The sequence below is a fragment of the Pongo pygmaeus genome, chromosome 19, assembly GCF_028885625.2.
Source record: "Pongo pygmaeus isolate AG05252 chromosome 19, NHGRI_mPonPyg2-v2.0_pri, whole genome shotgun sequence".
NCBI lineage: Eukaryota > Metazoa > Chordata > Mammalia > Primates > Hominidae > Pongo > Pongo pygmaeus.
In genome coordinates, this window is record NC_072392.2 from 56,708,396 (window position 1) to 56,725,365 (window position 16,970).

The following is a 16,970-nucleotide window of genomic DNA, read 5'->3' on the forward strand; positions in this document are numbered from 1 at the left end:
TTCATTCAATATCATTTTATTATAATGTTAATGGGGAAAAAAATGGATTCCCAGCTGGGGCCACTATCTGTGTGGAGTTTGCATATTCTTTCCATGTCTGCATGAATTTTCTCCAGGTACTCCGGTTTCCTCCCACATCCCAAAGACATACACGTTAGGTTAACAGGAGTGTTCAAATTGTCCCACTACAGTGTGGTATCTGTTGCTGTGAGGAGAGGAACATCAATGCCTGCACCACGGCAACAGAAGAACCTCAAAGGCTATGTAAGATCTGCCAATCTCCCAAATCAAGTATACAAAAAATTGGTGAAGAGAGGGTTTGAATTCACACTTATAGGTGAATTCTGGATTGGGCCAGTCAACATTAATCAACTTATTATTCCTCACAGATTTGTATTCTCCAGAGTATCCAGGTCCTTCCCATAGAATAAAAGACACTGACCAACAATGTGATTTCATCATTCTAAGAAATATATTGATAAGAACACACATGCAGAACTTGAAAGATGTTACTAATAATGAAGAACTACAGAAGCAGAAAACTGGCAGCTGTGACATAATGGAGTTGATAACGTTACCAAGCAAAGGAGGCTTGCTGCCTGATGAGATAGAAGCCAATACTATGATGTTGGGTTTTTGAGAAAAGCAAAGGTTTTCATTACAGGTCAACCAAAAAGGAGATGGGAGTCCAGCTCAAGTCTGTCTCCCTGTGCTAGTTTTAAGGCAATAATTTTATTAAAAAAGCCTTATAGGGTGGATTCTGAGATTGGCAGGTGACTGGTAGAAGGAGAGGACTGGAAAGTCCTTGGGCATGCACAGTTATTTCTTCATGTTACTTCATGGATCACATGTGCAAATTGGGGGGAGTCAGTATGAAACACACAATGGGAATTAGCAAGCTCGTTCTGTGTAAACTCTAGCTAGCCATATTGGTTCTAGCCAATTCAGCCAGTTTTTAAAATCTCACAGTGGAGAGAGAGTTAGCATTTCAGCAAGTTGTTATTTATTTTATTTTGTTTTCTAAAAAAGACACAGGGTCTCACTCTATCACCCAGGCTGGAGTGCAGTGGTGAGATCACAGCTCACTGCAGTCCCAGACTCCTAGGTTCAAGGGATCCTCCAGCCTCAGCCTCCTGACTACAGGCACAGGTTACCAAAACTGGCTTAAAAAAAGAGAAAAACACAGAAACACAAGGTCTAGTTATGTTGCCTAGGCTGGTCTTGAACTCCTGGCCTTAGGCAATCCTCCTACCTTGGCCTCCCAAAGTGCTGGGATTACACAGGCAAGAGCCACCACACAGGCCAGCTTTTTGGTGTTTTTTTTCCTTCAATCTGCTATTCTGCAAACTCAAGGAGTTCTGTTGGTTATCGGTTTCTTACTCTTTGGGGAACAGTTTCAGTTTCAGCTTTTTACTAAGTTGTTTTTTTTCTTAGCTGCTATCCTGTAAGCCCAAGAATATAGTCATTGGTTTCCTTAACTCTTTAGGGCACAATTTCAATAACAGAATAAATGGCAGCTTACTAAGAGTCTTCCTCTGGCACAAATGGAAGAAGAAAAAAGGGAGCAAGTAGATAAGATGAAGAAGATGGAGATCAAGACAGAGCAGGTATTTGAGATGAAGGCGAGTAAGTAGTTCAAAACCTGAGGGACTCTGAAGTTGAGCTCCAACAGTGCCATGAAATGATGCAAATGAAAAACATGAAATGATGCAAATGATAAATGAACATTACGTTCATTTAATGCAAATAAAAAACAATTTGGAAGCACAGGAAAAAGAATTAAGAGAAAAACTGTTGTCAGTTTGAGGATGAGTAAGCAAACTGGGAAGCTCAACAATGTATTTTAGAACATCAGAACTCTTCAAGAACCTTGGCAAAGATCAAGAAGAAAGGGAAGGTCTTTTAAACTCTCTACTGACCAAGAGTTACATATTAGTTGCCAATATGCCATTATAGACATCAGTGTTTGTTGGATCCCTTTGACCAGTCTGCATCAGCCACTATGATGGATTTAACAGCATGACAAAAATGACTTTGTTGTTGATCCTGATGGAGATTAAGATGCCTTGAATTGTAGGGTGTTGTATATTTAGAAAGTAATAGCTCTAAGCACCTTTCCTACATTTTCTTTTCCTTTTTAAAAAATTAAACAGATATCTTCAATTTAATGCAGGAGAATACTTCGCTGTTGTACAGTCTTATTCTGGCAGTTTGAATGTTTACAGGACATTCCAAAATGAAATGACTCTGGAAGGTTTTGATTGAAGATAAATTGCCATAATATGAGGCAAACCATGCTTCTCTATGATAACTATAATGCAAAAGTTCCATCTGATGCAGCATATACAATAAGGTAAATTAGTCTAACACAGGTGACCCTATTTTTTGACCCTTCAATTCTTTAAAAATACACATGGGAAAAAAACCCTATATGCTTACAGTGCACCTAGAACTACTTTTTTACACAATCCTTTAAATATATATTATTCTTATTTAGTGGCCCCTTTAGCCAGAATCTCATTATTGCTTCATTTTTGTAATAACACTTAAATTTAGGTATTTTCCACATATTGGCCCTGCTAAAATAGAATATAGCATCTTTCACATGGTAGGAACCAGCAAGGAAGCTTTCCTTTAGCTCCCTTTATACATTTTATGGTAAGTAGCAGGAGGAAGATGCATTTACAGATCATTTCTAGGCAACACTGAGAAGATAAAGACCAACCTGCGGTCTCTTTAGTTTACTAGAAATAGGAATCATGGCCTTTTAAAGAGAAGAAGTCACTATTTTGCACTGAGCTGTATTCATATATAGCATATATGCCCTTTTTGTTTGTATTGTAAACAATTCACGTAACAATGTTGTGATGTAAAAAAACAAAAAAATGAAAAAATAATAAATTGTCCCAGTATGACTGAGTGTGGATATACGTGTGAGTGCGCCCTTCAATGGGATGGAGGCTTGTCCAAGGTTGGTTCTTGTCTTGTACCCTGAGCTGCAGGGATAGGCTCTGGCCAGCCACTAACCTGAACTGGAATAAGTGGGTTGGAAATGAATGCAAATTACCATAAAATAACAAGTATGCAATGATCATACAAATGCATGATAATAAATGATATGCTGAGAAAGTACTCAATGAGCCTCCCATATTTGTTATTGTTAGTTTTTGAACTGCAAGGTGGTAGGAGGTGTTCCTTATAATTTTCATCTTGCAAATTTATCCCTTGATTTAACCCATCACTACTATGACTGCTGCTGTCACTCACTAATTCATCAAAAACTGGGTAAATAATTATCTTGTTTTTATCAATCTTTCTTAGATCTGTTTATAGTTCACATTTATTTCCAAGCTTAATATTAGAAGTGCTCGGGGTCTTTATTTAGAAGTTTGGTGATATTTTTATGACTAGAAATATGCTGTAGGAACTTAACTTGTTTGCCTATGGTAAAATTAGTTTCGTTCTATACCCTTTCACTTAAAGTTGCAGTTTCCAAGAACCTAAAGACAACATTAAGTGAGTACTAACTGTACAAGAAGTTAAAGGCATCTGGAACTGTAATACATTATCAACAAAAGGATCTTTGACTTAAGAGACCTGTTGTTCATATTACAATGCTATCAGAACCGTCAATTACTTGATAACCATCTGTCATTAGTATTCCTCTTGCCTTTGAAAATGACTTTTTGGCTATAGCAATATGGTTTTAAGATACAGGAATAGGCCGGGTGCGGTGGCTCACGCCTGTAATCCCAGCACTTTGGGAGGCCGAGGCAGGTGGATCACCTGAGGTCAGGAGTTCGAGACCAGCCTGGCCAACATGGTGAAACCTAGTCTCTACTAAAAATACAAAAAAATTAGCTGGGTGTGGTGGCAGGCGCCTGTAATCCCAGCTATTCCGGAGGCTGAGGCACGAGAATCATTTGAACCCAGGAGGCGGAGGTTGCAGTGAGCCAAAATTGCGCTATTACACTCCAGCCTGGGTGACAAGAGCAAGACTTTAAAAAAAAAAAAAAAAAAAAAAAGATACAGGAATAAATCACAGCATAATCATGATGGAATACTATGCAGAGGATAAAAAGACTAAGTTAGTCTATATATAATTTTCTATCTAGCATATGAAAGATGCTTAGTAAACATTTTACTAAGTTTATGAAGTAAACATTTATTTACTAAGCATCTTTCATATGCTAGATAGAAAATTATATACAGATTTAGTAAAATTCAGAAAAAAATTATTGCATAATGGCTTATACAGTATTATTCAATTTTTAAATATAGAACACACACAATACATATAAATTTCTCCTACACTTGATAGTAGTCAGAATAGTATATCTTCCCCTCTAACATCCATTGAGAATAACTAAAATTTTAATTCTTAAAACAAAAAAAAAAACCCAGAAGAACTGCAAGCTCTGCCACATCAGGGGTAGAATAGAAGACATTATTACTGTATAGGACTGTACAGTAAAACATCCTGTATAGTCTTAGAACTGCAAATATTCTGATGTGGCTGGAATAACAGATTCATATATTGAAGGCTGTAGACCTGGATTGGAGCCGTATCTTGAAGGGCCTTGGGTACAAAACTCAGGAGTTGAACTTTATACCAAATGATGGAGAAACCTCCAAAGATTCAAGTAGAACAGAGCAAGTGATCAGCTGACACTGTTTTGAAAATCAGGGCCACATTTAAATAGAGGACATTTACAAATAAGTCATATAAGTTGGGCATGGTGGCTTACGCCTGTAATCCCAGCACTTTGGGAGGCCACAGTGGGCAGATCACCTGAGGTCAGGAGTTCGAGACCACCTTTCAACTTTTTACTTCTGTTAACCATAATTAACTAATTATTAAAGTGCCACATCCCAGCAGAAATCTTCTGGACTTTCGAAGTTCAATTTACATGATTCCCTTTCTATCCTCCCACCATAATACTTGGTGCTAACCTTTTTTTTTTCCAGACAAGTTCTCATTCTGTTGCTCAGGCTGTAGTGCAGTGGTATAATCATGGCTCACTGCAGCCTTGACCTCCCATGCTCAAATGATCCTCTTGCCTCAGCCTCCCTTGTAGCTGGAACTATAGACATGTGCTACTATGCCTGGCTATGTTTTTTCTTTTTTTTAGAGATAGAGTCTCGTTATGTTACCCAGGCTGGTTGAGAGCTCCTGGGCTCAAGTGATTCTCCCACCTCAGCCTTCCAAAGTGCTGTGATTACAGATGAGAACCACCATGCCCAGCCTCAACTTCTAACATAGCCCTTATCACACTTGTCTATCTTTACCTGTATACTACAAACTCCATCTTACATAAAAGGCGACAGCAAAAATACCTACATACTTATGAAACACTTAGAAAAAAGGTGTTCAAAATGTTATCTCTACACAAGGCATTTTCTAACGAAACTTTTCCTGGTTTTTGTTCTCATACACACCAAATAGAAGTCGATACCTTAGTTTCTGGCAGAGAGGAGAAAGAAGGGGACTGAATTGTCGAAGCTCTAGCCTGAAACTCATTTCTATTGTTTGTTTCTATTGAGAATCAGTTAATAGGGCCATTAACAATTTCTTCTGAAATTGTGATTGAAGAAAGAAAAAAAACTGATGTTCTTTATTTATTCTAAACCTCTATTTAATAACACCATTGTGGTGTAGATCCTACCAGTCTGCTACTTGGTACATGTCAATGCTTCAGTAGAAAGACTCAAATTTAAGCAAATGTGTCTCATACAGGTAATTTATTTTCAATTTCACAGGGACACATAGACATCATAGTAATATAAGCTATAGGAGTAAATCTATTATGATAACATTACTAATAAATGTTACCAAACTAAATAAGTCAAGGATTTTTTTTTAATTTATAAAGTACATGTTTATTTTTGCTGTTACATGCTTATTCTGGCTACCACTAAAGGACACAGGTGAGGTCCTTACCACAACCATTTAAAAAAATTTTTTAGGCCAGCACAGTGGCTCATGCCTGTAATCCCAGCACTTTGGGAGGCTGAGGCAGGACTGCTTGAGCCCAGGAGTTTGCAACCAGCCTGGGAAACATGGCGAGACCTCGTCTCTACAAAAAAAAAAAAAAAAAAAAAAATTAGCTGGGCATGGTGGTGCACACCTATAGTCTCAGCTACTCGCAAGGCTGAGGCAGGAGGATTGCTTGAACCCAGGAGGTCGAGGCTGCAGTGAGCCAAGATCCCACCACTGCATTCTAGCCTGGGCAATAGAGCAAGAGCCTGTCTCCAAACAAACAAACAGACCAAAAAAAAACAAAAGAAGAAATTTCTTAAAAGAATAGATGTACGGCCAGGCGCAGTGGCTCACGCCTGTAATCCCAGCACTTTGGGAGGCCAAGGCAGGCAGATCACTGGAGGCCAGGGGTTTGAGACCAGCCTGGCCAACATAACGAAACCCCATCTCTACTCTAAAAATACAAAAAAATTAGCCGACATGGTGGTACACACCTGCAGTCCCAGCTACTTTGGAGGCTGAGGCAAGAAAATCACTTGAAGCCAGGAGGCAGAGGTGGCAGTGAGCTGAGATCCTGCCAGTGCACTCCAGCCTGGGTGACAGAGCAAGACTCTGTCAAAAAAAAAAAAAAAAAGAGAGAGAGAGAGAATACATGTACTGCCAGATTAAGAGGAAAAAAACATTTCCATCATCTCAGATATCCTTATGGTTGTTCCCAATTAATCTGCACACCCCTGAAATCACTATTCCAACTTCTATCACTATTTGTTAGTTTTGCTTCTGTGTTCTTCAACTTCATATAAATGGAATCATACAGTATATATTCTTTTTTGTTTGACTTCTTTTGCTCAATATAAGGTTAGCCTTACCACAACTTAGTCAAATAGAAGAAATACAGATGATAGGCTATAGTTGTCAAGGGCTGTGTCTACATAATTCTTATAAAATGCCTAGCTTATAATAAATGTTTTCACATACAGTTTCAGAGTTGCTTAAAGATGGAATGGCTCTCTTTGGAGATAACTTGTAGGTGTTTTACCCACAGGTCCAGATAAGTACTTGGTAGGGAGGATGCCGAAGAGATTCAAGCATGTATATAAGCGATACATCCCAAATGGAGTACATGATATTTTTAGAAAAAGATAAATTAGTTCTATCTAGACTCACCTTTGTGGTGTCATGTGCATTCAATATGCCTTCTACAATGTCAGAGAGATCCATATGTAATTCCTTTAAAAACAACCCAAAGGAGTAATTAGAAAACAGTGAATATACTTTTCATTTTGTTATTCAATGGCTAAAGTATATTGAGCAAGATTTGTTTTGTTTTTCTTGTAGAGATGGGGTCTCCTTATGTTGCCCAGGATTATCTCAAACTCCTGGGCTAAAGTGATCCTCCAGCCCTGGCCTCCCAAAATGCGGAGATTCCAGGTGAGAACTACTGCGCCCGGCCTTGCTCAAGTATTTTTATAATTACCATAGATAGATTCTCATATATGATTAAAAATTAAGATAACTTTCCTATGGTTTCATTCTTATTTTACATAGTTCAGTTTAAGATTTTCTAAGCCAAACTCTCTTCCCAATTTTGCATCTTCAGCTATAAATATTTTGAGTGGCATAATATAGTAACTAAAAGCAGTAACAAATTATTTTATGCTTTTAAAGAAAATGATTCCCTCCAATTTCCCGTTGGAAGTTTGTATGCAACAAGTCATACACAATCATAACTTACAGGAATATCATCAGTGCGGTTGTCCTTCCAGACTTCTAAAAGTGCAAACACCATGTCTCTCAGTTCAACCCTGGAGAGAACTCCGTCACGGTCAACATCAAATACCTTGAAGCAAACTAATGAAAAGAAACTCTTAGGGAGGAAAATTATTTTTGTATTCTGAAGTATAATATATTTTACTACAAGTTGCCCTTGTATAATTACTTAGTTTTTTAAGCAAGTATATGCATTCTGGAACAGTTCTCATCTGTAATAAACTATATTATGTCATTATAGTCCTCAGAACTTGTAGGACTTCCTGCATATCATGACTCTATATCTCTAAATCATTATTCAGATATAAGACCCTACCCTTCAGCCAAATCTAAAGCTAAATGCCTTACAAACTGACAAGAAAGGGCGAAGTTACTATACAATAAATATTACAATACCTTTTAAGTTTTTAAGAAGTAATGCAAGCCCCTAGGTTAATTTCTAATATTCAAAATTGATCATTGCAGAGTTGTTTCTTGTTCTTTGTTTTGTTTGTTGGAGATGGAGTCTTGCTCTGTCGCCCAGGCTAGAGTGCAGTGGCATGATCTCGGTTCACTGCAACCTCTGCCTCCCGAGTTCAAATAATTCTCCTGCCTCAGCCTCCCAAGTAGCTGGGATTACAGGAGCACACCACAACACCCAGGTAACTTTTTTTTTTTTTTTTTTTTTTGAGATGGAGTCTCACTCTGTTGCCCAGGCTGGAGTGCAGTAGGATGATCTCGGGTCACTGCAACCTCTGCCTCCTGGGTTCAAGCAATTCTCCTGCCTCAGCCTCTGAGAAGCTAGGACTATAGGCACGCGCCACCATGCCTGGCTAATTTTTTGTATTTTTAGTAGAGACGGGGTTTCACTGTGTTAGCCAGGATGGTCTTGATCTTCTGACCTTGTGATCAGCCCATCTCAGCCTCCCAAAGTGCTGGGATTACAGGCATGAGCCACTGTGCCCGGCCAATTTTTGTATTTTTAGTAGAGACAGGATTTCACCACGTTGGCCAGGCTGGTCTCAAACTCCTCACCTCAAGTGATCCACCGGCCTCGGCCTCCCAAAGTGCTAAGATTACAGGAATGATCCACGGCGCCAGGCCAGCAGAGTTGTTTGCTTGCTTAAAATATCCTATTTACGGCTGGGCATGGTGGCTCACGCCTGCAATCCCAGTACTTTGGGAGGCCGAGGCGGGCGAATCACAAGGTCAGGAGTTCGAGACAAGCCTGGCCAACATGGTGAAATCCCGTCTCTACTAAAAATCAGATTGCAGTGAGCCAAGATCGTGCCCCTGCACTCCAGCCCAAGCAACAGTGCGAGACTTTGTCTCAAAAAAAAAAAAAAAAAAAATCCTATTTATATCAAGAATCATAAGCTGATATAAAGACAGTACACTTCCATGTTACCTTTCCAGTATAACTAATGTACATTCAATCTTCTTTTGTCAAAAACAATTTTAACTCTTTTTTTTTCTTTTTTTTTGAGATGGCATCTCGCTCTGTCACCCAGGCTGGAGTGCAGTTCTCAGCTCACTGCAACCTCCGCCTCCTGGGTTCAAGCGATTCTCCTGCCTCAGCCTTCTGGGTAGCTGGGACTATAGGCATCCACCACCACGCCCGGCTAACTTTTGCATTTCTAGTAGAGACAGGGTTTCACCATATTGGCCAGGCTGATCTTGAACTCCTGACCTTGTGATCCGCCTGCCTCGGCCTCCCAAAGTGCTGGGATTATAGGTGTGAGCCACCGCGCCAGGCCTTTTTTTTTTTTTGAGACAGAGTCTTGCTGTCTCCCAGGCTGGAGTGCAATGGCACAGTCTTGGCTCACTGCAACCTCCACCTCCCAGGTTCAAGCAATTCTCCTGCCTCAGCCTCCCAAGTACCTGGGATTACAGATGCCTGCCACTGCACCCAGTTAATTTTTGTATTTTTAGTAGAGACTGGGTTTCGCCATGTTGACCAGGCTGGTCTGGAACTCCTGACCTCAGGTGATCCACCTGCCTCGGCCTCCCAAAGTGCTGGGATTACAGGCGTGAGCAACCATGCCCAGCCAACAATTTTAACTCTTTAATGAAATTCAAACACAACATGCTAAGAATTAGAACACCAGTGCTTTGCTATTTAACTCCAAATGAATCATTCTAGTTTAACTTCCATTAATTCATCAGCAAAAAAAGAAATTAAAACAAAATTTTTTTAAGACAACAATTAACTTCAATGGAAATGCAGAGCTGGGCATGGAGGCTCATGTCTATAACCCCAACACTTTGGGAGGCTGAGGTGGGCGGATCATTTAAGGCCAGAGGTTCGAGACTAGCCTGGGCAACATTGTGTTGCCCAGACACTATCTCTATTAAAAAAAAAATTAGCCAGGCATGGTGGTACATGCCTGTAGTCCCAGCTACCTAGGAGGCTAGGATGGGAGGATCCATTGAGCCCAGAAGTTCAGGGTTGCAGTGAGCTACGATCACACCACTGCACTGGACTCCAACTTGGGCAACAGAACAAGACCCTGTCTCAAAAAAAAAAAAAAAAGATTTTAGCTTCCTCATCTAACAGTAAATTGTAATGGAAACAACCAAGCCAGTTTGAAATAGTGGTATAACAACAGGGAATAAAAAAAGAGATTTGAATTTTTAGTTCAAAAATTATTTCATATACCTTCATAATAGAATTATGACTATTAAATCAATTGAGCGCATCATAGTACAACAGTACTAAATACGATAAAAATATTGAACACTACACCCAAAATACGCAACATTTGGGAAGATTTATTTTAGAAAGACGTAGAGATAATGACCCCAGTAAACACATTTGAGTTAGGTTCCAATTAAATGTAAATGCCTGCATTTTTACAAATATGGTTAAGATTTAATAATGGAATGTATTTATGCTTACAAATTATGCTACAACATTTTAGTTAGGTTAAAAAAGATCATTTTAGTATTCAATAAAATTAGTTTTGACCATAAATTTTCTTTTGCCAATGAAATATTAATCTGTGCCAGTGGATGGAAAATGAGTTATGCCTCAACTTATGTAAGACACAAAATTCTACCAGAAAAATATTTCCTAAATGTTTAAAATTTTCAATTACATCATAGCTGATCTGATTCATTTATCATGAATTACAAATTCTTCAGGAAAATCAACCCCATTGTTAATAGCAAAGATCCCAAACTATTCCATAGTAAAAAAGAAGAGGTGATTGATTCCTTAGAGTGACCTCAGTAAAACCCTAATATGAGATTAATATTTGCTAATCTGACAAAGTTATAAAAATTCAAGCCTTAATCCATAGATAATTTTACATTGATGAAAACTGATTTTCTCTCTACATAGTTTGCAATTTTTTGACAATGCTTAACACACTTACATTTTTGTCTTTCAGCCAGGGGTCCCCTGCAACAGGCTGATAACCCACAGGATATCTCCTTAAAATCTATGTGATTGTCACGATTTTCATCAAAAGCATTAAACAAACCTGTAAAATAGGAAGAGACGCCATAAATCACAGCGAAGCTTCCTAATGTTAATAATGACATGTTTACAAAAGGAGGAATGACTCTTTCCCATAAACTGACTGAATTTTTTTTTTAAGTTTATTAGTAGTTCCTAATGTTTCAGGAAGTATCTCTTTCCTCTTGGTATAATTATAACTGAAACTTGTGATCATGGCAGAAAATACATTACAATCCTTTAGTGTTTGGTTATGTCCATCTATATTTATCTTACATCATTTTTAATGGCTAAAATGACTATATATTTTTGAAGTCAATAAATAAAAATTAAAAACCAAAAAAAGGTCAGAAATTACAACAATTATCCTTACTTAGAAAGACTAAGAAGAAAAAGGGAAAAAAGAAAGAAAAACTGAACTGCTTATTAAATGAATACTCAAAGATACACTATGGTATCATTGATAAGCTCCCATAAAGCTCTTTCATGAGGCAAAGGAAGATACACTATGCAACATAAGAGAAAGAAATTCTCTACTACAGTGTCTCTTTGTACTGTTTAATCTTTTATACATGAATATTTTAAATTTCACAAAGGAAATTTATAATCTAATCCTGTGGTTTTCAAACATTTTGTAAAAAAAAGAAATGAAATAATTTTGTTTTCAAATGAAATGATACATCGATCCCAATTCTAAAAAGGTAAAAACACAATGCACTGTTGTTGAAGTAGGTAGAAACCCAGAGCCCTATCTGCCCTGGCTCCCCTGACAAGTACTTCCGAAGTACTCTAGAAATTTGAAGAATACAGATAGTATATTCCAAGAATCTAACGCAGTGCCCTCAGTTTAGGGATCAGAAAACTACAGCTCAGAGAAGATTACATGATTTGCCAAACATAAGTTTTAAAAGGTGAGAGCTGGAAGCAGAACCCAAGTATTCATATTCAAAATATGATTTTTATGATGTGTTCACAATTATTTTTTGTACTCTTTATTTTTAAAAAAGTAACAGCAGGCTGGGCGCAGTGGCTCACGCCTGTAATCCCAGCACTTTGGGAGGCTGAGGTGGGCGGATCACCTGAGATCAGGGGTTCAAGACCAGCCTGACCAATATGGAGAAACCCTGTCTCTACTAAAAACACAAAATTAGCTGGGCATGGTGGCACATTCCTGTAATCCCAGCTACTTAGGAGGCTGAGATAGGAGAATCGCTTGAACCCAGGAGGCACAGGTTGCAGTGAGCCGAGATGGCACCATTGCACTCCAGCCTGGGCAACAAGAGCGAAACTCTGCCTCAAAAAAAAAAAAAAAAAAGTAACAGCACTAAGTTTAGAGCTAGAGAGCACCTCAGAGATGGTCTAGTCCAATAGTTTCTTTATCTTTTTTTGGAGGGGAGAATACAGCAATGGAATCTTCTTATGTAAAAGAAAAAAAGTAGAGGCACCCTACTGGAGGAAGAGACAAGGTCATGTGTGGAAACATGGAGCTCTGCCCATTCAGTGGCCACCACATGACTCCAGGCACTAGCTACTAATGCACCTTACTGGAACACAGTATCACGACCACTGCCTTGGTCAAACACAGTTTATACATGAGCATGCTCGGGTGCAGAGAGCTAAACTGATTTATGCAAGGTTATAACAGGTAGAATATCAAGCTCAAACTATAATATTAATTCTCATTTGTTTTTCCCCACTCCATTAAACCTGCAAACATATGAGAAGATGGTTTCTTAGAGTTAAAATGTATTGGTTACAAATATGAGATGGGCTAAGGTATGTTTACCAGTGAACACATGTAGAAAATGGAATGATTCCTACCTTCACTTAGAGATGGACGAATAGGTGGTGAAACCAATGGGCCAAATGTCTCTAAATCAAATCGTCCAGTCCGGGATTGAGCCTTCAATAACCAATAGCGTTTCTCAAGATCAATGATGTCTGATTCCTCCACTAAGGGTCAAATCAAAAAAGATTATAAAACCTCAGAATTCTCTTCTCAAGAGTTCAGTTCATCCTGATAATATATCTTCCACAGATATATTTTAGTTTCACAATTCAATTGCTAAAAAATAATCACGACCAAAAACAAAACTGAAATTTATTATATCCAAAATGGTAGGAAAATTAAACCAAAATAAACAAAATGAGGCTTTAAAACAGAAAAAAGAAATCTACAATTCCCCATTTAAGTAGGCTGTTAAATCCAACATTTAAAATAAAAATTAAGCTATTTCTTTTGGGTTTCCCACACCACTTTTACCTGTAGATTTTTTTTCTTTTTTTTTTTTTTTTTTTTTAAGAGACAAGGTTTTGCTCTGTCACTCCCAAGCTGGAGTGCAGTGACACAATCATAGTTCCCTGCAGCCTCAAATTCCTGGGCTCAAGCCATCTTCCCACCTCAGCCTCCCAAGTAGCTAGGACTACATGTGCACGCCACCACATCCAGCTAATTTTTAAAAAACTTTTTGTAGAGATGGGGTCTCGCTATGTTCGTCAGGCTGGTCTCAAACTCCTGGTCTCAAGCAGTCCTCTCACCTCTGCTTCCCAAAGTGTTGGGATTATAGGTGTGAGCCACCGTGCTCAGCCATTTTTGTTTATTTTCAATCTCTATCTTGGATTTAAAGTTTCTATGTAGCTTCTCTCCTGGCTAGACTGTAAACATCATAATGGCAGGACCTATGTCTGATTCATCCTGTCAATATAATTAATGACTTACACATTCAATACTTATTGAATAAATGAAAAAAGTCAGTGGTGACAGAGGAGATGGAGTAGGAGTCCCTATGTGATAGCAATAGCAAAGCCATGAAAGCATGAACACCTTTCTCTCCTCATTCCTCAGAATATACATCAAAAATCGCAAATAGGCTCTAAACCATTTTATCTGTGTTTGTTTTTCCTCCAAGGAACTAAAGTAAAAATTTAGAAAGCATACATAGGACATTTATTCTCAACTAAACACAGGAACCAAAGTGATCCTGTTAAAATATAAATCTAGAAATTTCAAATTCTGTCTATAATGGAGTAACTAGCACCAGACGTCACCTCCTACCACAAATGACTAGAAAACTGTATAAAATACATAAAACTATTTCTAGAAATTAGAGAATAAGCAGCATAGAACTGTGATCCTTGAGAGAGAGGAAACAAATAAGGTGAACCCTTTCATTGCCCTGGATTTTTTCCCCACAGTCACTTTCCAGACCTAAACAAGGGATGAGTACTGTAAGCAGAGAGATTTCACTGAGTTAAGAAGATAGGTTGGAGGTAAGGTAGCTGAAATTTGCAAAACAGAGTACTGGAGAGGAAAGAGTTATGCCAAGAAAGGGCTCCAGAAATCTGCACATGTGTCTTACTGAGTTTTGGCAGAATAGTAAGCTGTGTATACATGATGTGACATACAATGAGGCTGGGCTAGGTACAAATGCTGGGAAATTTGTTTTGCTTTGTGGTTGAGACAGAATCTCGCTCTGTCGCCCAGGCTGGAGTGCAGTGGCGTGATCTTGGCTCACTGCAACCTCTGCCACCCGCCTGGGTTCAAGAGATTCTCGTGTTTCAGCTTCTCAAGTAGCTGGGATAACGGGAATGCACCAGCATGCCTGGCTAATTTTTGTATTTTTAGTAGAGATGGAGTTTCGCCATATCACCCAGGCTGGTCTCAAACTCCTGGCCTCAAGTGATCTGTCTGCCTCGGCCTCCCAAAGTGTGGGGATTACTTACAGGTATGAGTCACCACACCCAGCCCAGATGCTAGGAAACTGTAAGCTAAAAAAGTCCTAGAGCTCATACAGGGCTGGGAGATGTCTGAGTTGTGACCAGCTGAAGTGGAAACACATTGTTGGACATTGGGAGCATTTGTGAACTCCAGAGGGTCTCTACTTAATAAACAGAGAAAAACTAACTCTAGAGTAAAGGCTACTCTAACCTTGTCCCAACAAAGCTTACAAACAATCCTGGAAAATATGGTGCTGATCCACAAGTAACTTAACTGCCTATCAAAATAAAACACAAGTTCCTTTTTTAAAGAGAGACAACAATCCAGATGCTCAGCTACATAACATCCACAATGTCTATCATCCAAAGAAAACATGAAAGTAGTAGAAAAATGTGACCCAAAATCAGGATTAAAAATCAGTCAATAGAGGGCTGGATGTGGTGGCTCATGCCTGTAATCCCAGCACTTTGGGAGGCCAAGGTGGGTGGATCACTTGAGGTCAGGAGTTCGAGACCAGCCTGGCCAATATGGTGAAACCCTCCAACCTCTACTAAAAATACAAAAATTAGCCGGGCGTGGTGGTGGGTGCCTGTAGTCCCAGCTACTCCGGAGGCTGAGGCAGGACAATCGCTTGAACCCAGGAGGCTGAGGCTGCAGTGAGCCGAGATTGCGCCACTGCACTCCAGCCTGGGGCAACAGAGCGAGACTCAGTCTCAAAAAAAAAAAAAAAAAAAAATTAGTCAATAGAAAAAGACCTAGAAACAACAGATGATGTAATTAACAGGCAAAGCTTTAAAATATCTATTGTAAGTATCTCAGGAATTAAAGAAAAACATGCATATACTAAGGAAAGAAATGGCAACTATAAAAAAGTATCAACTGGAACTACTAAAGATGAAGAATACAATCATTGAAATTTTAAAAAATTCCCTAGAGGACTTAACAGCTGACTATAAACTAGACAGGAAAGATTAGTGAACTTGAAGGACAGGCAACAGAAACTATCTAAATGATAGCATAAAGAGGAAAAAGGCTAAAAACGTATTAGAATTTTAGTGACCTATAAGATAATATCAAACATACATACAATTGGGATCCCAGAAAGGGATAGGCAGAAAAATATCTGAAAAAATAATGGCTGAAAACGTTCTAAAATTCATGAAAACTATATTCCCACAGATCCAGAGGTTCAATGAACCTTGTGTTAGAAAACTCAAAACCCTAACAAGGAAAGTCATAATCAAACTGGTGATAAAGAAAAAAATCGTAAAAGGAGCAAGATGGGGGAAAAACACATTACAAACAAAAGAACCAAGATAATAATTTATCTCCAGAAAAAAAACCCAGAAAGCAACAGGGAAGAAGTCCTGAAAAAGAAAACAAAATTGTCAACCTCCAATTCTGTATCATGTGAAAATATTCTTCAAAAATAAATTCAAAGTAAAGATTTTTTTTTTTTTGACAAACTAAGTGTTTTAGCAGAACCACACCAAAAGGACTATTAAAGAACATTCTTCAGACAGCAGGAAGACCAGTTAAGTATCTATGTAAACAGAATAAGGCTAACAATGTTACTTTTCTGCCTCAAAACCTTTCAATACTTCCCCATGATCCTGTGTGGCTTACTCCCACAACTCCTTCAGATCTTTACTCAAATGTCACATTCTCAGACCATCCAAACCACACCACCTTCAAAAATACTCCTCTATCCCTCTTCCCTGCTCTACTTTACTCCATAATACTTATCAACTCTAATATAAAATTTATTCATTTGTTTTGTTTATTGAGCATCTCCCCTAACTAGAACATAAGCTTGAGGGCAGAGTTTCTGGTATGTTTTGTTCCCTGTTACAGTCTAACACCAGAATAATATCAGGCACATTTTGAGCACTCAATAAATAAGTTTAATAAATAAATGAGAAGTATTGGCCAGGCGCGGTGGCTCACGCCTGTAATCCTAGCACTTTGGGAGGCCAGGGCAGGCAGATCACCTGAGGTCAGGAGTACAAGACCAGCCTAGACAACATGGTGAAACCCCATCTCTATTAAAAATACAAAAATTA

General features: G+C 38.6%; 1 protein-coding gene across 8 annotated transcripts in view; it reads right to left on the reverse strand.

The window, feature by feature from the left end:
* Positions 1–16,970, reverse strand: part of USP32 (ubiquitin specific peptidase 32) — a 213,005-nt gene that overhangs the window by 79,318 nt on the left and 116,717 nt on the right. For all 8 annotated transcript variants that reach the window (XM_063655614.1, XM_063655613.1, XM_063655611.1 and 5 more), the window contains 4 exons: positions 13,011–13,142; positions 11,107–11,214; positions 7,716–7,831; positions 7,148–7,210 (listed from right to left, as the gene is read on the reverse strand). In XM_063655614.1, the coding sequence (XP_063511684.1) occupies positions 7,148–7,210; positions 7,716–7,831; positions 11,107–11,214; positions 13,011–13,142 (419 nt within the window). The remainder of the gene's footprint in view (positions 1–7,147; positions 7,211–7,715; positions 7,832–11,106; positions 11,215–13,010; positions 13,143–16,970) is intronic.